Source organism: Chenopodium album, chromosome 8, assembly GCF_948465745.1.
Source record: "Chenopodium album chromosome 8, dcCheAlbu1.1, whole genome shotgun sequence".
Lineage (NCBI taxonomy): Eukaryota > Viridiplantae > Streptophyta > Magnoliopsida > Caryophyllales > Amaranthaceae > Chenopodium > Chenopodium album.
This window is the reverse complement of record NC_137841.1, coordinates 458,715-483,096: the sequence shown is the minus strand read 5'-3', so window position 1 is coordinate 483,096 and position 24,382 is coordinate 458,715. Positions and strand designations below refer to the sequence as shown.

General features: G+C 33.2%; 3 protein-coding genes across 3 annotated transcripts; all 3 read left to right on the top strand.

Annotated features, from left to right (window-relative positions):
* Positions 1 to 8,611: 8,611 nt before the first annotated feature.
* Positions 8,612 to 9,118, top strand: LOC145642526 (uncharacterized). The gene has a single exon (XM_081693732.1). It carries the CDS (start codon positions 8,612 to 8,614, stop codon positions 9,116 to 9,118), a length of 507 nt encoding a protein of 168 aa, XP_081549858.1.
* Positions 9,119 to 17,689: 8,571 nt separating this feature from the next.
* LOC145642525 (mitochondrial import inner membrane translocase subunit TIM17-1-like) lies at positions 17,690 to 18,244 on the top strand. Its single transcript, XM_081693730.1, has one exon. It carries the CDS (start codon positions 17,690 to 17,692, stop codon positions 18,242 to 18,244), a length of 555 nt encoding a protein of 184 aa, XP_081549856.1.
* A 4,278-nt stretch (positions 18,245 to 22,522) lies between these two features.
* LOC145642524 (mitochondrial import inner membrane translocase subunit TIM17-3-like) lies at positions 22,523 to 22,996 on the top strand. The gene has a single exon (XM_081693729.1). It carries the CDS (start codon positions 22,523 to 22,525, stop codon positions 22,994 to 22,996), a length of 474 nt encoding a protein of 157 aa, XP_081549855.1.
* The last annotated feature ends 1,386 nt before the right edge of the window (positions 22,997 to 24,382 follow it).

Sequence of the window (24,382 nt, the reverse complement as noted above, 5' to 3'; positions counted from 1 at the left end):
ATATCTACAAAACAAGGAACTGAGACTGATGATATACCTCAACATGAAGATGGATGGAGAACTTGTCAACAATCGAGTTTGCCTTTCTTTTCCCCCTTTTGGCTTTCATCAAAATTAATGCGCGCGCGCGCGCACACACACACACACACACACACACACACACATATATATATATATATATAAACACAGCACCATTGTAATGGTTTGTGTCCAAAGCATAGAATAAAGCACATATAGGCAGAAATAGTATGCAAATAGTTACAAAGCCAGCAAGCAACATCCATATCAACAAACTGATGTTCCTCCAGAACATCAAAAACAAAAGCAAAATACCCTGTTTAATTGTTTACAGGCCAAAAGAAGCAAAATAAAAAACCAAATTTAATACAAACCAAGTTCAAAAGAAATAGTTTCATAGGATAGGCAGAAAGAAAATAAGATTAGGCTTTAGGTGCTCAGCTGCATTGTCATCTGAAACTGCTTTAAGGACCATCTCTTCAAGTTTCTTCAACAAATCAGCTTGACCTTGAGAGATAGCAGAAGTGCTTTGCTGGAAGGATAAAGTGAGTTCCTTGGAGGTTTTCACCAAATCAGCCATTGTCTTCTCAAAAGCCTCGAGTCTTTGAATTAGAAGAGGTTGGACATCAGTCATCTGTTTTACTGATTCCTTGAGAGCTTTCAGTTCCAGAGTGGAGCTGAGGGAACTAAAAGCAGCAAATCCAGTACTTGTGGGAAAGGACTTTTCAACTGAATGTTGTTCCATGGTGTCTTGTTCCCCCTGAACGCCCTATTCCCCCTGAGCACCTAACTTCTCCTCACTTAGATACACATATGGAACAGATTCTACCTATTCACTCTTTCTCTTTGGCTTAAAAGCCAACCTGACACTTTTTCTTTTCCCTTCACTTGGAGCACTCCCTTTCTTTTCTAATTCCTCAATTTTCTCCTTCTTTTCTTTCTCTCTCTCACTCTCCTGTTCCTCCAGCCAATTCTCCACCTCTTCCTCTACAGACAGTTTCTTGATTTCATCCTATTTTGGTTTGGGAAAGGTTTTTTGAAGAAACTGAGTCTTGCCATCCACAACATGCAAGTTTGTGCTTTCTAGAGTTTTGGTTGAACAAAGTGGTTGGTTTGAAGTTTGAGGTGTTCATAGAAAGATTCCCTCCCAAATACCGAGAACTATATGATTCCCTCTCTAACAAACTCTAAGCTTGCTGTCAGTTCCTTTGCTAGCTCATTTCCTTCTTCTTTCTCAGCTTCATCCAATGCAACAGTGTCAATTTTAGCTATGATCATGCTCTGGTTTGTATCAACCCGCACCTCCTCCACCAGCCTAACCCAGCCTCACCGGAACGCACCTAACTGTGGCTAGCTTCAAATCGCCGACCAGCCTTATTGGAACCCACCATAACCGCGACCAGCCCCAAATCGCAACCCCCCTTCCCCAAAAAAAACGACCACAATTTCGGCCACTAATGGTCGAAATCGGCCGGTTTAGGCCACTTAACCCCAAAACCGGCCGATTTCGGCCATAACTGGTCGTTTTAGAACTTAGGGTTTCGGTTAGGATGGTTTACGGGAGCGGAATGAGAGGGGTATAGGCTCCGGTGGTCGGGGGTGGGTTCTGGTGGTCGGGGCTGGAGAGGAGGGTGGGTTTGGTGCCGGCCGATTGAAGCTACGCGTGTGGGGTGGGGATGTGGTGGTGGTTGTTGGGTGGCTGTAGGATTTTAAAGCTTTTTTTATTTTTTTTTATTTTTTTTACCAAACAAAAAGAGACACATGGCAGTGTAGACCCCACTTAACAGATTCATGGACGGAAACTGTTAAGTGGTGGTAAAATCAAATTTTCGTCAAATTTGTTGGTGTTAGAATCATTTTTTTTTATGGAGGTGTTAAAAACCATTTTCGGGTTTTTATCAGGTGTTAAAATCTAAAACTACCGAATAATAATAATAATAATAATAATAATAATAATAATAATAATAATAATAATAATAATAATAATAATAATAATAATAATAATAATAATAATAATAATAATAATAATAATAATAATAATAATAATAATAATAATAATAATAATAATAATAATAATAATAATAATAATAATAATAATAATAATAATAATAATAATAATAATAATAATAATAATAATAATAATAATAATAATAATAATAATAATAATAATAATAATAATAATAATAATAATAATAATAATAATAATAATAATAATAATAATAATAATAATAATAATAATAATAATAATAATAATAATAATAATAATAATAATAATAATAATAATAATAATAATAATAATAATAATAATAATAATAATAATAATAATAATAATAACAACAACAACAATAAATATTACTGTAATTGTAGGGAATATTTCAAGCACTAACCCCAAGCTTGAACCCCACTATGATCATACACTAAAGTATGGTGGCATCCAAAGGGAAAGAAAAGAGAGCAAAAGAGTCGCCAACAAGTTTTAGGAACTTGTAAACCGTTCACGAGGTGAAGGTTACACCCCTTAATGATCCATGAGATCGTCAACTCCAAAAGGTCTTGAACCAAATAGGGTTCGGGGATGAGGGTATGAATCCATTCTACAAAAGAGAGGACCCGCCCTATAAAATAGGCCTCTACTTTATTCTATTCGTATTCATGTGCGCTTTCTGACTAACATGCAACATTAGGTTAACCCTAAACCTGTTTAATCTATGTTTGTTGAATATTAATGCACAAATAAATCTATTATCGGCGATCACTTGAATGAAAATCATATTAGCCTAAACCAAATTATTAATTATCTTATTAAGCGTGATTTCAAGTACAAATTCCCTTTAAACATGCATAAAAGGCGTGATCAAGCATTAACAATAAATATATAACCAAGCAACATAATAATCACCATATTAATAATCAAAATCATGTTAATAATCATAATAAGGCATAATAAAGCTTAATAATAATAGCAAGATCCTAGGCATGATACTAACAAGATTAATAACAAATCCTAGCATGTCACTAAACAATAAAGATCAAAGCTTTAAACCTAACATGGTACTAATTAACATGCTATTAGAAGGAAAAGGCACCCTAAACATGATTCTAGAAAGCAATAATAACATCCTAACATGATACTAGGAATTAATAAGTAATAAACATGCTTTCTACAAGAACAAAGCAATAAAATTACATACTTTGATGCCTCGTACCTCTTACTAATAACAAAATACACGAGTTAGTAAATTTCAGTGAAAATATTAGATCAAAGAATTAAATTAAATAATTTGAAAGAAACAGTTAAAAAGTTTAGATTGGATTTGGGACCAAACCCTAAGAAATTATCAACCTTTCATGTCTAGGGCGAAGGCAACTTCGAACTTGGCTAGGTGATTCTAGATATTGTGAGTGTGGTATTGTGTTTGTAAAAGCTAGTTTAGAAAGAAAGAGAGAAAGAAAGCATGTATTTCTCAAGAGAGAAGAGAGAGAGAATTAGGTGATTGTGAGTTGTAGATTGTAGATGAATAAAAACGGAGGTCCAGGACCCTATTTATAGGAAAACAGTCTGGAAATCGATTGAAAAATAGTCAGAATTTGAAAAGGAATAAAACTCCACGATGTCACCAGAAATTCAACATGTCGCCATGCGACAAGGCTTGTCGTTTTGCGACAAAGACAGTTTTTTGCGGATTTTATTTTTATCATATCTTTTGATCCAGAAGTCCAAATAAAGCATATAATATGTCGTTGGAAATCTCTCGAAGTCTACTTTCAAATCCAATTAGAATAAGATTAAAATCTTTTGTAGATAAAAAGATATGGCCGAAATAGTGGAAGGGTGTCAGTTTTGGATAGAGTTTCGTATTTCTTTCATATCTTTTTCGTTATAGCTCGGAATTAATATTATAATATATCATTGGAAAGATAATTTCAAGATCTATCCAACCATATGAAATTTGGATAAAAAATATTTGAGGCACAAAAATAATATATGACTGCCTTTGGGCATCTTTAAATCTGAATAAAATTAGGACTTTAAAAAAAAAAAAAAGTTTTATTCAAATTCAAACTCTATGATCTTATCTTTTCAAAAAAGGATAATTAAGATCTTTTAGAAAATTATAGAAGATTCTAATCAATCTTAATTAGTTTAGGAATAGGATTAAACCTTTGGACCCTCCTCATGATCATTGGGCCGTAGATAAAATCCGGTTTGGGCCTAGTTTAGTATTTTGGCCATAACTTCCTCATTATTCATCGGAATTGGACTTATAATATATCGTTGGAAAGGTCTTTTTGAGACCCATCAAACTATACCATTATTGGACCCTTATCATGAACCAAATTAAACTGGATTAGACGTTTTTATAAAATAGAATTGGTTTTCGAAAACAGAAAGAAAGATTTTTAATAAAAACTACCGCATCACTAGACTTTTCACACTTTCACTTCATTCGATTATGGTTCGACGCGAAAGGTATTCATCACTGGGTTTGGTTTTGGGGAGACACAAATAGGGTAGTAGTAGTAGTAGTAGTAGCAGCAGCAGCAGCATCAGTAGTAATAATAATAATAATGATGACGTTATTGCATTGTTGAAGCGGATCCAGAAGTTCTCGAAACCTCAAGACATTGGGGCACATGCTGCAATTCATATCTTTATTAGGGTAGGTTTTGCTATAGCTAGAGGAGTGACTCAAGACATTGGGGCGCGTGCTGCAACTCATATCTTTACTAGGGTAGGTTTTGCTATAGCTAGAGGAGTGGGGGTCAGATTGTATCTCGGCTTCCCACTAATTTATTGTAGGTTGTATGACTTTTGTTTATAATAATAATAATAATAATAATAATAATAATAATAATAATAATAATAATAATAATAATAATAATAATAATAATAATAATAATAATAATAATAATAATAATAATAAAGTAATAGTAATAGTAATAGTAATAGTAATAGTAATAGTATTAATAATAGTAATAATAATAATTATAATAATAATAATGAAATCTGCTTTGCTCTCTTCAATCTGCTCTGCTCTGCTGAAATCTACTCTGCTGTGCCCAGAAGATCAATAGAACATTGCCTTACTTGTATAAGGTAGAATGGTTTTTTAATCTGTAAATTATTTACATGTATATAAAAAATTTACAGAGTAGAAAACTTTCTTTCTCCGTATTATAAACAAAACTCACAATGTGTTTGTTTAAAACCATACATCGCACGGGAACTAAACTAGTAGTAATATATTAATAAATAAATAAAAAAAAAAAAAAAAAAAAAAAAAAAAAAAAAAAAAAAACTAGATTAGTACTTGCACGTTGCACAGTATAATGGTGATACACAATATCCTTTTTTTTCTTTTAAATGATTATAAATTAATGCTACATCATAATATTTATTGTGTTATTGAAAATATACTAAATTGATGGTTAGAAGAAATATACTTTGTATAAAATATTGCATTATCTAATGAGCTTATACATAGAGTGGAGGCACAACAATATTGATGTCCCGTGCCATGCACGGTTATTAGTTATTCGCTTTTAGTATAAGTAACTAGATTAGGTCTCGTGCCATGCACGGTTATTTCACTATATTTAATAAATAAAAGAAAAAAAAATTGTATTAAAAAATAGCATAGATAAAATGCATATATAACATATTATTACCTTCTTATTTTGCATATTAATGAAATGAAACATGAAATATAACGAAAGAGTTAGTTAAACAAATGAGTATATTAAAACCATGTTAGACCATATGAGTATTTTAAAAATTCAATGATAAATAAGTATAAATTTACTTTTTATTAATCAAATAAGTATTTAAAATCACAAATGCCTTGTTTGGTAGTAAGCTTATTGGGGGTATATTAGCTTATTTGACTAATTTTAGCTGATTGACTAGTCAAACAAGCTAATACAAGTGTTTGGTAGTAAGCTTATTGAAAGAGCTTATTCCACTAAATAAGCTCTTTTTGAAAAAGCTCATTTTAGGAGTTTTTTCAATTAGCTTATTCATTAATTATTGTGAAATGACACTTATAACCTCATTTAATTTAAAATCCTATCTAAACTACCTACCCCACAATTAGCTTATTGGTCATTTCACATACTCAATCACCTTTAACCTATCAGCTATTTACCAAACACTTTTATATAATAAGTTAATACAATAAGTTAGTCAAATCAGTTAATAAAACCAGCTAGTCAAAATCAACTAACTCAATCAGCTTCAGCTTTCTCCCAAATAGGGCCAAAGTCTTATATGTGGTTGGCCACACCGTGTGGCCTTGCTAACCAGTATAGAGGTTACTTCGTTAGTGTAAAGGGGGTTACTTAGTTAGTGTTAAAGGGGTTATTTCATCATTGTTATAGAGTTACTCGGTTAGCGTTATAGGGATTACTCGATCGGTATTACAAGGGTTACTTAATCAATGTTATAGGGGGATTATTACCTTAAGTAACCACATGGTGTGGTCGGCCGCGCGCACACAAGGCGGGCTGATTTAAAATTGTGTATTATTACACTTAATGGGAAGGAATGATAGCCCCGTTTTAATATTCAGTCAATTTTTCCCTAAATTATTATATTATATGAAAGTATTGGAGATACAAATACAAGAATTTAATCAAATTATCTTAAATGATACATGTATAGATAAAGTGTTAATAATGTTATGCTATGTTGCTAATTAAACTCCCCTTGTATTTTTATTAGACTATTCATATTAGAATTAGGCGAGAAATCAATTAAAATATTAAAAAAAGAAAAAAAATCAAAATTCCCATTTAATAACAATTTGTGTAGTACAAATCTATTATTTAATAGATTCATCTGTTTAAATTATATTTTAATCAATTGAATGAAAGAAATTATGATGTATTAATGATTTTTATTAGAGAGTAATATTTATGAAAAACGGAGTAATAACTCAAAGGAATATACTCCCTCCGCCCCCCATTGATAGTCATTTTTGCTTAAATCACGGGAATTAAAGAGAAATAAAGAAAGTATATTGAAAAAGTTAATTTACATTGGGGATGCAAAAAAATAGAGAGAGAAAATAATTAAAGTACATGGGAAAGTAAAATTTACATGAAAAAGTTAAATTTGCACAAATATTTTTGCAAATGTTAGAGAATTTTGGTAAAAAACACAAATATTTTTGCAAATGTTAGAGAATTTTGGTAATAATAATAATAATAATAATAATAATAATAATAATAATAATAATAATAATAATAATAATAATAATAATAATAATAATAATAATAATAATAATAATAATAATAATAATAATAATAATAATAATAATAATAATAATAATATTAATGATACTTGAAAAAAGCAAATGTGACTAACATTTTGAGTCGTCAAAAATGGCATAAGTGACTATCAATGGGGGACGGAGGGAGTATTTACTATAAAGATACGTATAAAATATTTGAAATAATATTATGATAGTTACATTATACCAAACTTCTCAAAGAAGATTTTAGCAAAAAAAAAGAAGCATTTTTTGAAGGGAAAAAACTACACCAGTAATTGACACGTGTCATTCTTGTTGTCTGTTTTAGTATTATGTTATTGATTGATTGATTGATTAATTAATTAATAATAGAGAGTTAATAGATGTTATCCATGAAATTTGAACGTGCACAAGGCTAGAGGTGGGCATGGACTCTTGTACATGCTATATATATAACATACTAGACACAATGCACGGTTTTCAAATAATTACAGTGACAATAAAAAAAAAGTATAACTCAGTATTAAAAAGTACGAAATGTATTCCATAAAAAAAAAGTATGAAATGTATTCTATAAAAAAAAAGTATGAAATATATTGTTTCAAAAAAAAAAGTATGATATATACGAGTATATGTGAAAGAAAATAATTAAAGTTATAATGGACAATGTGATGTTTAAAGAAGTTTATTTTAGTTTTTGTACAAATCAAAGGTCGAAATTTAGATACAAACATAAAATAAGGTTTTTTTAGTAAGTTATTTTGAGGAAAAGGTTCGCCTTTAGACCCTGTTCTCTTCCCCTTAAAAAAATAATATTAGGTAAAAATAATTTTAGTTCAGTAAAAATAAGTTCAGTTCAATACACTTAAGTTATGTTCAATAAAAATAATTTTATTTCAGTAAAAATAAGTTCAATTCTGTAAAATTAAGTTTTCATAAAGAAGAATTATAATAGAAAATCAGTAAAAATAATTTTCGTTTAGCAAAAATAATTTTAGTTTAGTAAATTAATTTAAGTTCAGTAAAAATAATTTAAGTTCAACAAATATAATTTTGTTTTAGTAAAAATAATTTCATTTCAGCAAAAATAAAGTGAAGAAAACGGGGCTTTAGTATAATGTTATTGATGATTGATTTGTATTTGATTGAAAATAATAAAATCATAAACTAAAAGTTTATGAGCTAAACAGTAAACAACTAAACACCCCTTTAAAGATCCAAAACTCCCTCGAAAGAAAGGGTTCTCTCGCTCGAAAAAAAGTGCTCTCCCTATCCGTGGATAGATTTCTGCCAGAGTCCGGCTTCCTAAATCTGCTATTCCGATCTCGAATTTCACTGCTATGGCAGATGAAATTGTTTCGATGTGCTCTAATCTCCGAATTCAGGAGGAAGAAAACTCACCCATTGATTTGGGAGAGGTTAACCCTAACGATGAGAAGAAGAATTTAGAACTAATGCTTATTGGAAAACTCTTGACTCGCAGGCCTTACAATGTTGATGCTTTCAAAAAAACGATCACAAGTGTTTGGGCTCCTAGCAGTGGCGTGGCGATTAGGGTTCTTGGCCCTAATTTATATGCATTTCAGTTTTTCCATTGGAAGGACATGGTGAAGGTGCTTAAGGGGAGGCCATGGTACTTTGATAATATGCTAATAATGTTGAAAGAGATTGATGGCAATGAACAACCTGAGGAAGTACAGCTTACTAAATCACCATTCTGGGTGCGAATAAAGAACCTTCCCTTCAATAATTACAGATCAGATGCTCACGTCAAGAAATTAGTGGAGGGTTTGGGGGATATTCTGGAGTTGGAGGAAGACTCGCTAGGTGTGGGTCGATTTAGGTGATTTAAAATTATGCTCGATGTAACTCGTCCTCTTCGAAGGTACCAGAAGATAAAAGACCGTAGGGGTATGGAACTCCAAGTTGATTTTACCTATGAACGCCTCCCTTTCTTTTGCTTTGCTTGCGGCGTTATGGGCCACTCGAAACGTGACTGTCTCACCGTTGCAGAGGAGGATAAACATGAGAAACTTGGGTGGAGTACGGCTTTAAAGGCTACTCCAAGGAAGGGTATCTCGAAGGAAAAGGAGGAGATGGGAAATCTCTTGGCTGCAAAGAGATTAGTCTTTGTCACAAAACAAGCTGGTGATGACCACTTGGAGGAAGAAGTATGTAGAGAAGGGGATTCAATTGCTAAGAATGTGAGCGCACAGGCAGGAAACACGCTGGAAATTACCTCTCTAAATTCCGGTTGTGTGATTGCAGAATCTTCTCCAGAAATTAATGAGCAGCCTGATAACTCAATAAAGGTAAACCATGCTATTTTGCCTATGCACTCTGCTACTCAATTACCAACCCTTGAGATAAGCACTTTCAATGTGGGATGTACCAAGTCTGATATTCCCCAAATTATGAAGAAAAAAGGACGTCACTTGAATATTGTTAAAACTAGTACTACCCCCCATCTTTCCCGTAAAAAGACATCTTGATGATAATGACCTTTTAATGAATGATGCTGGCCCTACTGGAAAACGAAATAAGCAGGAAGTATGTGACTCTGTTGATGGAGGTGTGGGAATGGTGATGTGTCTATTTTATATAGTATTTTACCCCCGTCCCTTGGTCATAATTAGTAGGGTTTTTGGCTCTTTAGAGCCACTTTTATTACTAGGTGTTTTCTAGTGTTTTCGTAGATTTGGTTGACTTTTGCAGGGATTTATGCTTTTGGAGTATTCTCCCGAGATATTTTAGAGCAATCACGAGCATTGGAGAAGCACGACCACTTTTGGAGCCCAGGATAGGTGAGAGTCGGTGATTAAGGGCTCGGTAATTGGGATCTCGAGGCATTTGAACCAAGTACTCAAGGCCCGAGGAGGAAATCCGGATTGGACCGAGAAATCAAGCCCAATCGAAGTCCAAGCTCAAGGAGAAGCAACCGCCCGATCGGGCTACCTCTAGCACGATCGGGCGCGGCAAGACTAGTAGGATGAGCGTGCTGAGGCGCGCCCGATTGTGTGAGCTTCTAGCACGATCGGGCGATGCTACTTGGGAAGAACGTGAAGAGAAAGGCGCGCCCAATCGGGCGGCTGACAGGGTAAAGTCGTATTCCTTAATCAAAAATAATTACCTAAATCACTAACTAAGGTAGATAGGGAAGTAGGGTCGATCTCCACAGGGAAACAAGTCTTTTTACTCCTAATTAATTATTATAATCTAAATTATTTAAGTAACCAATATTTATAATTAAGCAAGAAACTAACTACTAAGGTTGAGAATAGGAAGAAAACAATATATGAAAGGATCTAGGGCATAAGTTCACCAATAAATAATACTCCAGAGTAAAACATAGTAATCAATCATTGACATTGCATAAATAACATGATTAACAGGCTCTCGCAATTTATTAATCAACATAGATCTAACAGGCTCTCGCAATTTACTAGATCTAAGTCCTTATTGAAAATAGTCTTTAATATCAAATTAACATCTGCTCGATTCATCAATTTAATATTGCTATACTTTTATAAGCCGCAATTGTAAAACATTAAAACAATCCAATAAGAAATTATCATGCAATACCAATAATCAATAATAGTCAATCATCAATGCATCAATAAACCAGATTGTAAAGGGCTCTCGCTACGTATTACAATCACACAATTAATTTACCGGTATTAAATCTCATCTCTCGAATCTTGACTTAACCATTTATAAATTAACTTGCCTATTGAAACTAGACCTAAACATTAATTCTCATCTCTCGATTCTTGAATCAATATTGTCAAACTCATGCATAAAAGATAGGCCTAATCTAGTCACAGAGCATTAAATCAATCAATAGGAAATTAATCTAGCATTGATAATTAACAACAACAAATTATCCCTTCATATTATTTATTAGATCCCCATAAACCCTAGAAATTAAACTACTCACACATATTAAAAACTAAACTAATCAAAGTAATAAAATAAATCATGATGAAGAGCAAGAATTAAGAGAAAGAGAATAATAGTATTAAAATAACAAGAAAACAAAATAAATAAAATTAATAGAGAGTAGAGATGGAAAGAAAAACTAAAAGAAACTAAAATAATCTAAAAACTAAAACTAAGAAAAACTTGCCCAACCTCACGTACTACTACTATCTCCCTTTTATAATAATAAGGAAGACTTTCCCACTAAGACTCAAAAGATAACTAAGCATAAAGCAAATCCTAAGATTTCTACCTAAAAAGTCTGACAACATATCTTAGAAATCTTCCATAACTCCCCCCTAATACTCTATCCTTTTTATAAGGAAAAATAACCCAAAAGCTGCGTGAATCTCAAGGCCACTAAAGCAGAAGCCGACTTAAGGAAAGCTGGAGTAAGGCCCAAGGAATTCGAGCCCATCAGCTTAAACGTGCCTCATCTAACCCAGCCAGTTGTTGCCCGATTGGGCCCATCCGTTTATCACGCCCAACAGGTTTCAACTTGAGCTTTTAGAGTTTATTAGCCCCTTTTTCTTCACTTGCTTGGTCCGTAATAATAACTTGTATAATCTTGTAAAATCTTGGACCTCTTCATATTTCGAGCCCTTAATCACCGAACTAAATTTCTTTAACTCGGTCTTGGGCTTTAAATATACGGTCATAAAATACGCTCCGATTCTAATATCTTCGTAGTGGTTCAATTAGCTCGGAAATTATCATAATTTTGCAAATTCCTACAAAATAATACCAACTCTACAAAAACACTAGAAAACGTATATTAGTAATAAAAATAGCTCCGTAGAGCTCAAATAAGCACAAATATGACCGTGGGACGGGGAATAAAAAAATATATAAAATAGACTTATCAGCGGCCCTTCGCCCGATCGGGGGCGCGTTTTTAGAAGACCTGATTAAGTTTAGTTTTAATTCTTGTTTTAGAAAACGTTTAAATACGATTTTGTACGGAATTTTTAGGGGATCTTCTTTATTAGACTTTCTCTCTCTACTTAGTATTTTTCTCTCTCTTAACTCTTCTTTCAACTTTTGTTCTTGATTATTTCCATTAATACAGATTAGTTTGGTAACGATTTCTCTTCTCTTAATCTTAGTTATTTACTTTATTCCTTTTATCATGATTTATTTTATTGCTTTGATTAGTTTAGTTTTTAATATGTGTGAGTAGTTTTATTTCTAGGGTTTAAGGGGATCCATAAATAATATGAAGGGGTAATTTGTTGTTGTTAATTATCAATGCTAGATTGATTTCCTATTGATTGATTTAATGCTCTGTGACTAGATTAGGCCTATCTTTTATGCATGAGTTTGACAACATTGATTCGAGATTCGACAGATGAGAATTAATGTTTAGGTCTAGTTTCAATAGGCAGATTAATTTATAAATGGTTAAGTCGAGATTCGAGAGATGAGATTTAATACCGGTAGATTAATTCTGTGATTGTAATACGTAGCGAAAGCCTTTTACAATTTGGTTAATTGATGCATTGATTGACTATTATTGATTATTGGTATTGCATGATAATTTCTTATTGAATTGTTTTAACGCTTTACAATTACGGCTTGTAAAAGTATAGCAATATTAAATTGATGAATCGAGCAGATGTTAATTTGATATTAAAGGCTATTTTCAATAAGAACTTAGATCTAGTAAATTGCGAAAGTCTGTTATATCTATGGTGATTAATAAATTGCGAGAGCCTGTTAATCGTGTTATTTATGCAATGTAGAGGTGATCGTTTGCGGGCTTGGACGGGAAATGGGCCGGGCCTATACTTCATTTTTTGTCCAACGGGCTAATTGTAACTAACCTGAGCCCTTTTATGCGGGCTTGATAAATTGTCCAAGCCCACTCTATTAACAGGTCGGGCTTGCCCGCGGGCTCACGGGCCTAAAATATTTGTTTTACATATATCTAACATTAATTATTTTTTTTTTATCATTTACATATGTTAATATTATTATCTTAAAAATTTCTTGATCACTAATGATACTAGAAATAAACATATTTAACTTGTGACATATGTTAGTGAAAAAAAAGAAAGAATGAACTTATTTAATACAAGTATAATGATTAAATATAAAATTGAAATAAATAGTTGTAGCTAATAATAGGTTAGAGTCCAATATAGTCTCTTTGTATTTATTTTCTAAAATATACTACATAATCAACTAGCTAAAAAATCATTAATTAAGCTATTACTTTTTGAAATAAACGGGCCGGACGGGCTTGCCCACTGTACATATTGTCTTATCCGTGTCCGCCCATTTATATTAACGGGCCGGGCCTAGCCCGCCCCAAATTTCAATTTTTTTTCAAAATGGTTGTCCAAGCCCGTTTATTTTGCGGGCCGGGTTGGGCAGGTTTAACGGGTTGACCCGTCCATGAACAACTCTAATGCAATGTTAATGATTGATTACTATGTTTTACCCTGGAGTATTAATTATTGGTGAACCTATGCCCTAGATCCTTTCATATATTATTTTCTCTCTATTCTCAATCTTAGTAGTTTAGTCACTTATTCGAATATAAATATTGGTTACTTAGATAATTTAGATTATATTAATTAATTAGGAGTAAAAAGACTTGTTTTCCTGTGGAGATCGACCCTACTTCCCTATCTACTTTAGTTAGAGGATTTAGGTATTATTTTTTATTAGGGGATACGACTTTACCCTGTCAAATGGATATTGATTTAGCGACGGAGGTTAGTTTAAACCAACCCCGCCTTTCTCAATGATTGCACTTGTTTGGAACTGCCGGGGATTGGGTAATTCCCTGACAGTTCGACAGCTCCGCAAATGGAGTAATAAATTTACCCTCGGCATGATTTTTGTGTCGGAAACCATGATAAACAAAATTGAAGTAGAGAAGCTAAAAGACCGTTTGGGTTTCGAGAATGCATTTGGTGTGGCTAGCAATGGGAAGGCTGGTGGTTTGTGCCTTTATTAGAAGAGTGTGGTGAATTTTGCTTTGGTATCTTTCTCACAAAATCACATTTGTGGGGATATTACTGATTCGGATGGAACTTGGAGGTTTGTTGGGATTTATGGGTGGCCAAAAGAAGACGAAAAACATAAAACATGGCTCCTGATGCGACAGCTTTGCGTTGAATCTCCCCACCCTATCATTTTTGGTGGGGATTTCAACGAAATCCTGTCTTATGGTGAAATTGAGGGTGGTGCGGACAGAAAAAGAAGGGAAGTAGAAAAATTCAGAGATATGGTTGATGACTGCGAGCTTCGCGATCTTGGTTATGTTGGAAGTTGGTACACTTGGGAAAGGGGAAATAACATGGAAACCCGAGTCTGAGAGCGTCTAGACCGTTTCCTTGGGTCTCGTTCTTGGCTCAATTTGTTTCCAAATGCTATAGTTGAACATCTGGTGCGCTACAAATTCGATCACACTGCTCTCTTGCTTATACATAATGAGGGGAAGAGGAAAAAAAGGAAGAAAAAGAAGAGCTTTTGTTTCAAGACCGGATGGCTTCTAGACGAGACGTGTGAATATGCTGTGAGGGAGGCATGGGAAGGTTCGATTAGGGGTACAACTTTTGATAGAATTGCGGCAGTTGCTAAGGGGTTAGGGAAGTGGAGTAAAACTAAATTTCACCAGCTTGAGAAGAAGATAGAGGATGCCGAGAAATCTCTACACACGGCCCAACTCCAAGGGTCGTCGGTAGAGAGCATTAGGGAATGTCTGAAGCTTGAGAAAAAATTGGATGAGTTGAAAGAGAAATTGGAAGCTTATTGGTATATTCGGAGTAGAGTGTCGGAAGTTCGGGATGGTGACAAAAATACAAAATACTTTCATCATAAAGCCTCTCCGAGGAAAAAGAAAAATTTCATCGGGGGTATTTATGATGACCAGGAGACTTGGCACTCGAATGGGGAAAAAATAGAAGAAATTATCTCCAAACATTTTGGGGGTTTATTCACATCTTCCTCTCCTTCCGAAGAAGACATTCAGAGTACTCTTGAAAATATGAGGCCGTGTATTACTCCTACTATCAATTCAGAGCTTTTGCATCCTTTCACTAAAGAGGAAATTTTAAAGGCTCTAAAACAGATGCACCCCTGTAAAGCTCCAGGTCCTGATGGTATGCATGCAATTTTTTATCAACGGTTTTGGCACATTATTGGTGACGAGGTAGCCTCTTTTGTAAGTAATATTTTACATGGTTTTTCATCCCCGAAGCCTATTAATAATACTAACATTGTTCTTATCCCAAAAGTTGCCTCCCCTACTATTACTGCTGAATATCGCCCTATTGCTTTGTGTAATGTGCTCTATAAATTGGTGTCAAAATCTATTGTGATGAGACTAAAAAAATATCCTCCCTGATATTATTTATGAGAATCAGAGTGAGTTTGTTCCAGGCCGTCTTATTATTGATAATGCTCTTATTGCCTTGGAGATTTTTCATACTATGAAAAATAGGAGCAAAGGCAAATAAGGGATGATTGCTATGAAGCTTGACATGAGCAAGGCATATGACAGAGTAGAATGGGGTTTTCTGAGGAAGCTTCTATTGACTATGGGTTTTGATGGTCGTTGGGTAAATTTGGTGATGGATTGTGTATCATCAGTTTCATACTCTTTTGTGATCAATGGAGGAGTATGTGGCTCAGTGTCCCCGACTAGGGGCCTTAGACAGGGGGATCCTCTTTCCCCTTATCTTTTTATTCTGGTAACTGATGTATTTTATAATAAAGTGGTGTTCCAGAATAAATCAACTCCCAATGTTGTTATCGTTGAACGAGTTGGTAGATATGTCGAGGAGCAAGGTAAGTACGTAGCTTGGATTTATGGGTCTGCTGGCCTCCGTCCTGCTCCCAGTCCAAGCAAATGGTGTGCACCTCCTGCAAACATTGTAAAAATAAATGATGACGCTTGTCTTGCAAATGAAGGATGTGTGGGTCTTGGGGCAATGATTCGTGATCATGAGGGGAGGGTTTTTGTTGCTGCCACAAGAAGGTGTCGCGCCTTCTGGTCCCCTGAAATTTCAGAAGCTAAGGCATTGCTATTTGCTCTCAAGCTTGGTAGAAGGTATGGCTTTCAAGAGTTAATTCTGGAATCTGATTGCAAAGTGATAATTGAGAAGCTCTCGAAGTCCTCGGCAGCTATGGAGATGGATACAGTCCTAGGAGATATTCTTGCTTTGTGCTCGAACTTTATGTCTGTTAAATGGTCTCACGTGAGACGAGATGGTAATTGTGTCGCTCATAATTTAGCTAAGGTAGTTCCCTTTGGGTATGAAGAATTGTGGGAGAATCATGTTCCCCATGAAGTTTCGTCTTATGGACTCTTTGTCCCTTGATTAATTGAAGTTCCTAATGTATTTGTTTTCAAAAAAAAAAAAAAAAAAAAAAAAAAAAAGTTTTATCTTAGGGTTTGTTTGGCATCGCTGTGGTTTTCTGTTTTTTTGTTTTTAAAAAGTATATTATATATGTCACATAATGAGTCAAAAATTATTTAGACTTATTAAAATCATAGTAATTTTGAAAACTGACAACTGAAAAGTGGAAACACATTTTTCTTGTTTCCTGTTTTTTGTTTTTAGTTTTCAAAAAAACAAAAAACTGAAGGTCAAAAATAATGTCAAACAAGCCTTAAAAATCTATCTTAATTTTATTGGAAATAAAACACTCTCTCTATATATATAAAGCTTGTGTGTCCATTAAATAACTAATTGTCACTTTATTGATAAACCCATTGTTGATTGCTCTGTCAACAAGGAGCCCTCTCTCTGCGTTCTCCATTGAAGCGCACTCACATCGCACTTGACGTTGTCCATCGAGCCCTTCTAATACTTATATTTCCCATTGAAACAGATTCTGAGGTAAGTTGCTGTTTCTTTTTGTAATCATCATATCAATTTCACAATCTAAGATTCATCTTTGATCTAATTTAATTTTAAAAGTTTAGGGTTCGAAAATCTAAACTATTGATTCTAAATACTTAGATTATAAAAGATCATAACCCTAAATCACATATCCCTAAAATTTGTTTGATGATTGAATCAAATTTGGTTGATAATTAATGTTAGACCTCTTCTTCCTCCAGCCTTGCGGCGCAAATTTGTATCGTGTTACAAGAACAGTTCGTAGTTGTTCTCTAACCAATATAGACGATCGAGCTGTTGTTAAAAGCTCTGGCTTAGATGTTGATTGATTCTTTTAATTAGGCTCAGAAATCTCATGTATTAGAATTCAGCTATGTCTATGACATTATACAAGTATATCTTAACCCATTCTTTCAATTAGTGCCTTAAAAATTATCCTAGCTTTAATGATATTTTCAACTTAGTGGTTGGATTGTGATACATTGATACGTAGTATGTTTTTCTCAAGTGACATCTTCAATATCTGTAATATGCATAATTTATACCGCTATTGAAATTTGTATGATAGGTTATTAAAAAGCTATGGATGAAAGTGAACTTCCGAACTACATGGAGTTTGTAGGAGTAAATCCAAAGTATAACTTTGAATACTTTACTGAAAGTGTCGGCGAAGGGTTTTTGCTTGGCACTTTGGGCGGGAGTTTCCGCCACTTCTTCAAGGGTTTCACCCACAAGGGTAATAAAGCACACTCAATTAGAACTAAACTTGGTGTCGGAATCAATGCAATGCGCTTTAACAGCCTACGCACAGGAGGTTTTTTGGCTTGTCTTTACTTAGCAACTGACATTCCAGCTTACGCCTTACATCAATATCGTGGTCAAAAGACTGTTTGGACGGATAAAGCAATCTCACTCGCCGCTGGTGGAGCTATCATGTGGGCACCTCGTGGTATTCGTTCTGCCTCACTCGCTGCCCTCACGTTTGGTGGCATCTATACTCTTAATCAAGGCATTAAGATTGCGCTTAAAAATGTCCAGCCTACGTATAATGAGGAGAGAAACCAACGCTCGCTTCCTATCCAAGTCATGGGGAGTACATGGGATTCCTTAGCTTCAATGAATAGGTCTAAGGACTAGCCATGGTGATATAAATCATTACTTGTTGCATGTTTATTAATTAGTACAAAGTATTACTACGCATATAATTGTGTCCGGGTCATACTTTTAGTTATTTTTTTGTTTATAGCGAGTATATTAAAATACTATAATAACAATAAACACTTGTACAAGTACCTACTTATTATACTTGATATTAACCGTACGACTGTACGAGTGTCTAATTTATTATACTAATTATTATACTAATTTCCTTAGCTTAATTTGGATAACAGATACACTTGATTATCAATTTATCACATGCAATGATGCAATACACCATTGTACAACACCTCGTAATCTAAAATTTAACTTTTGTATACACTCGGTTTTCAGTAATTTACTATACATCGGGTACACTTTTGTTAGATTTAGTGTCACTTTTGTCAATTTAATGTCACTTTTGTCAAATTTATCAATGAAGCATAAATAACTTTTACATATGCCAGGATAACTTTTGTGCGTTTTAGTGTAACTTTTGCACATTTTACTGAACATCCGTTTTATTTAAAAGTTTAAAATTTGTATTATACCATCTATAATCTAAGCGTCTGTTCTGATTGACTGAACTGTACTGTACTTATTAGAACTGAATTGAATATTTTATAAGAGAAGGAATTTTAGATAAGAACTCATCTTATTGTAGCTGAACTGAAAATAAGCTGAAAAGAACGGGCCCTAACATTAATTGACAGTATGTCATGTGTCATGACAAATTTCCACAAACATCCTAATAATATGAGGTTATTAACCATATATACTCCGCAGCTATAAATTTCTTAGATAGAGAGCAAGCTTTAGCAATGGAGGGATGATAGTAATGCGTTGGCAAGCAAGATATGCATTATTGCATTAATATACCCATTGCACAAAGAGGTGTAGATTCGGGACTTCGGTGAGATTGAGTCGGCAATAATTTAATGTTGAGTCATGCTAAATTATGATGTCCATTAAAGTCAAAATTTAAATCGGATTTTTCAAATCATATTGAATCGAATTGGTTAATTTATTTACACATACAACATACTCCGTACCTACCAATTCATTATCAATCTATCCCATATCTACTTGCATGATGTTTGTCGATATAACAAAGAAATGAAGACTGAAGAGTCAAGACTCAAGACGTAAAGGAGAGAGAGATACTTCAACCATGCTTTGAGGAATGAAAGTGTTTGAGATTTTGACGCACTACTTGTGTCTCCTTTGAGAGTACTTGATCGTATTTTAGTTTTAAATGGGAACACAAGTACACAACTGCATTGTCCCACCAACCCCTAATCCACTCGTTTAGAAAATAACTAACCATAGGAAATTTATATACTTAACTAGTTAGCTTAGCTTAGGGAGTTTATGTGTCTGCTCTTTTAAAATAAATAAATGGAACTGAACTAGACTGATATAAAAGAGGAAATTACATGACCAAGAAGTTAATGACTAATTGGTTTCAAAAAAAAGTTAATGACCAATTGACCAATTGAATTCAAGAGTTTCAAGAGTTCAACACTAGTTAAATATTTACTTGCTAATTTGCCATATTTTCAGCCCCAGAAATTAGGCCCAAAAACATAGGCCCAAAAATTTTGATTTAAATTGAATTGAATCGACAGAAATTTTTATGTGCACCACGGTGCCACATCTATGCCTATACTTTTGAACATTTAGTAAAAAAAATCTGAACAATTGCAAAATTTGAACATTTAGTAATAAAATCTTAACATTGAAAATTTTAAACATTTAGTAAAAAAAATTTGAGCAATCACAATGTATCACGCTTATACTTTTGAACATTTAGTGAAAAATTATGAACAACCGAAAATTTGAACATTTATTAAAAAATTTGATAGAGGTTTTTCAGTGCGGCACGGTTACTTGTATTTTAGGGTTACTTGTATTCTGGGGTTACTTGTATGGGTTACTTGTATGATATTACTTGTATTATGAGGTTACTTGTATTGGATACTTGTATCGTGGGGTTACTTGTATGTGTTACTTGTATTCTGAGTAACTCCACACCAAAATCTCATACCAGGTAGTAACACCCTACAAGTAACCCCTGATCAAAACCAATAACAGCCATACAAGTAACCCTAGAATACTAGTAACACCTGACAAAACCAGTAACACCCTACAAGTAACCCCGACCAAAACCAGTAACACTCATACAAGTAACCCTAGAATACAAGTAACACCTGACAAAACCAGTAACACCCTACAAATAACCCCGACCAAAATCAGTAACGCCCATACAAGTAACCCCAGAATACAAGTAACACCTACAAGTAACCCCTGACAAAACCAGTAACACCCTATAAGTAACCCTGACCAAAACCGGTAACACCCATACAAGTAACCCCAGAATACAAGTAATACCTACAAGTAGCCCCTGACAAAACCAGTAACACCCTACAAGTAACCCTTGCCGCACCATGTGGCCAGCCACATACAAAAATTTGTAAAAATTTGAATATCTCAAATTTTGAACAATTAAAAAAAAAAAATCAATCGCAAGGCACCAACTATACTTTTGAACATTTAGTAAAAAATTCTGAGCAATCGCAATTTTGAACATTTAGTTAAAAAATCTGAACAATCGCAAATTTTGAACATGTATTATATTAAATATAATACTATATAATAAACATCAATTTTTTTGAAATGATTTGTCTAACTCGTAATAATTCAATAGTTTTGTAATATAAATTGAACATATCCTCATATAAAATAATGAACATTTCTGTATAAAATATGAACATATAAAATTACAAATTTATTCAATTTTTGTGTCATGTTCATATTTTTATAATAAATGTTCATTTTTTTGTAAAGTGTTCAAATTTTATTTCTTAAATGTTCGTGGTGCACCTATTTCTAGGTGTACCATGGTGCACATAATAATTAATAACTATTGATAACATTTATTTCTTACTTGGTTCTCCCCAAAACTCTTGAAAAACTCCCTTGAGTCATTTGTAGTGTATACTGAGGTTGAATTGAGTCATTTGTAGTGTACACGGAGGTTGAAATTAAGTAGAGCACCAAGTTTTTCATAAGATTATATTATCAGCCTAATTGAGTCATTTGTTATGTATATGGTATATAAAACATACTACAGACGTACTATTGAAGGTTTTGTAAAAAATAATGATGTTGACCTTTTCTATAATTATGATTAAATAGTGTATTTGTGTATGACTAGTATTCTATTTTTAATTAGATAATAATACTTAGGTTAAATATAAATATATAACATATCATGTGGGTGTTGATATGAGTAAAATTTTATTGTTAATTGGATACACAATATAAATGTCAATATTTTATCTAGATGTATTTTTTTCATTTTAAAAGATAAAAATTTAAGTTATAAAATATTTATCTAAAATTATAGTTATTTTTATATACATAACACGTTATAATAAGCATATTGATTATTGATAATAAAACTCTATCAAAAAAAATCTTAATTAACTTTTTATCTATCTTATTATATGATATACATTATTTGTGGTCTAACTACATGACTCAACTTTATTTATTAGTGAAGTGATGATCATATAATTGACCCGGGCACTTGACTTATTTATTTATTGGACGAATCTGACCCATGGGGCAGGTTAGGGCTTTCATTAATGGGTCTCCAACCCATTGAATTGCTAGGTTAATAGTAAGTAATGAAAAAAAAAACAGATGAAATTAGTGTCTCCTCCTATAGTCCTATCTCTTGCTCCCTCTCTCTCTCAGTTCTTCGTTGAAGCGAACTCAACATCGCACTTGACGTTCTCCATAAGGTATTTTTTTCTTGGTAAGCTGTTGGTTTCTTTTACGGAGTAGTAATCATCAAGGGCTCATCTTTGAATCGATCTAATTTAGTTTATTAAGTGTAGGCCAGGTTCGAAAATCTCAACTGTTCGTTGGTTCAAAATACTAAGATTATGAAAAGAAAATTATGAGCCTGATTTGATAACTAACTCACATGTTAAACCTCTTGTTCAATTCCTCCTGCCCAAATTTTGTATCGTGTTACAAGAACAATGGTAGTTTTCTAATTAATAAATAAACCATAGTTAATTTTATTATGATATGATTTGTTTTTCTCAATGAAGCAACATGATGCATAATTGAAACTTGCAGTACAGTGTGTTGTGACAGGTTAGGTTAAAAAGGTATGGAAGACTATATTATTATGATATGATTTGTTTTTCTTAATTAAGCATAATTGAAACTTGCAGTGTGTTGTGACAGGTTAGGTTAAAAAATATGGAAGACTATAGAATACTTCCGAGCTACTTGGAGTTTATGGTCGAAAGACATGAGTATGACTATCAATTCTTTACTGGAAGTGTTGGCTCAGGTTTCTTGTTCGGCACCTTAGGCGGGAGTTTGTGCCATTTTTTCAAGGGTTTGGCCCGATCGCAGTCATTCGGTGGCGGAATCAATGCAATGCGCGTTAACAGCGTCCGCACCGGGGGATTCTTTGCTTGTTTTTGTTTGGCAATTGACATTCCGTCTTATCTTTTTTATAAATACCGTGGTCAGAAGACTGTTTGGACCGATAAAGCAATCTCAGTCGCCACTGCTGGAGCTATCATGTGGGCACCTCGTGGTGTTCGTTCTGCCTCGCTCGCTGCCCTCACTTGGGGTGGCATCTATACCGTTGATCTAGGCTTTAAGATTGCATTAAAAAACTATTATATTAAGGACTACTCATTGGTCAGGAAAAGAAGTAGATAGCGATGAGAATTGAGAACTTGAATCCTGGTGGTTTTTTATTTTTTAGGTCAAGAAGTCTACGGACTAGCAAGCAAGGACATGCATGCTCATTATATGTTGCATGCCTTAATATATTGCCTTTAATTAGTACTAGTTTGAAGGATTTTCTTTAATTTTAGTCTTACACACTTTAACATAATTGTTATTTTTTTTTATATACAGTGAATGCATTATAATACGAACTACTATGATGATTTTAGATTTTTTTTTTGTTTCTTTATATTCTACATTCTAATATTTAATTATTTATTTTGGTTCAAACATTATCTTTGTGTATGAGTATCTATTTTTAGTTTGCAACAGTAGCGGAAGAAGGGATATACGTAACTCCATCCCCATTTTTTTTTTGCCCATTGCTAGTATATGGGTCAAATTTTGAAAACTTTGACCTTAAATTCTCGTTAATCTATAAAAGATTATATGGTAAGTTTATATAATTTTTTTCATGTACTGAAATAAAGATATATTCATTTTAACGTGTATCTTAGAGATCGTGATAAGTCAAATGAGAAAAAAAAAAAAAAAAATCACTTCAGCTTAAATTCAGTTCAGTGTGAACGGCTCATGATAGTTATTTTTGTTATTTCACTTCACCTTAATTTCACTTCAGCTTAATGTACTTGTAATTTATATAGCATGAAAATGATGTAAATCGTTATTTTTCATTGCCCAGGGAAACTTACATTAGTAAGTCAATTTGATGATAGTCTATTGAAATGTTAAAAAAAAAATTAAGCTCATTGTGTGTATGAGAATAAGGTTGAGGGAGATGGAAATAAATGAAAGGAAAAAACAAAGGCTTTGAGTGAAGTTATTAGCTAGAAAGAGCTTTTTTTATGGAAGTTTTAGAACAATCATGAGTTCACTCGCGATCTAACATACGGAATAGGATCAGGCATTGAAATTGGAATCCATCGAGCCATCAGTACCTAATACTTCGTATTTTGGAACCAGACTTGAAATCATCGGAACCAATTCCAGTGATGATTACCAAGTTATTTATATAATTGTTGAAATATTTATAAATTTTATAGTTTATGTTGATTTATTTCATTTTAAGCTTCTAATTACATTTTTATATAGCATTAAAACTATTTTATATATTTAAGCTCTTGTAAAAAAAAAAGGGTGTTTTTTTTACACTAAAAAAAAAACACCTTTATTTTTTTTAACAAGAGCTTTAATAAAACCTTTTGTTTGTAAATACTGGATGCATTTAACATATTGTTATTTTCACAATATACTCGTTATGTGTATATTGAGTAACAAAAAACAATAGAATTAGACTTGCCATACCACAATCATTTTACCTACAATTTGTTCCAATTATATGTCTATTTCTTTCAT

Coding starts and splice junctions, on each gene's coding strand:
- LOC145642526 (XM_081693732.1), top strand. CDS start 8,612: ATGGCAGATGAAATTGTTTCGATGTGCTCTAATCTCCGAATTCAGGAG.
- LOC145642524 (XM_081693729.1), top strand. CDS start 22,523: ATGGAAGACTATAGAATACTTCCGAGCTACTTGGAGTTTATGGTCGAA.
- LOC145642525 (XM_081693730.1), top strand. CDS start 17,690: ATGGATGAAAGTGAACTTCCGAACTACATGGAGTTTGTAGGAGTAAAT.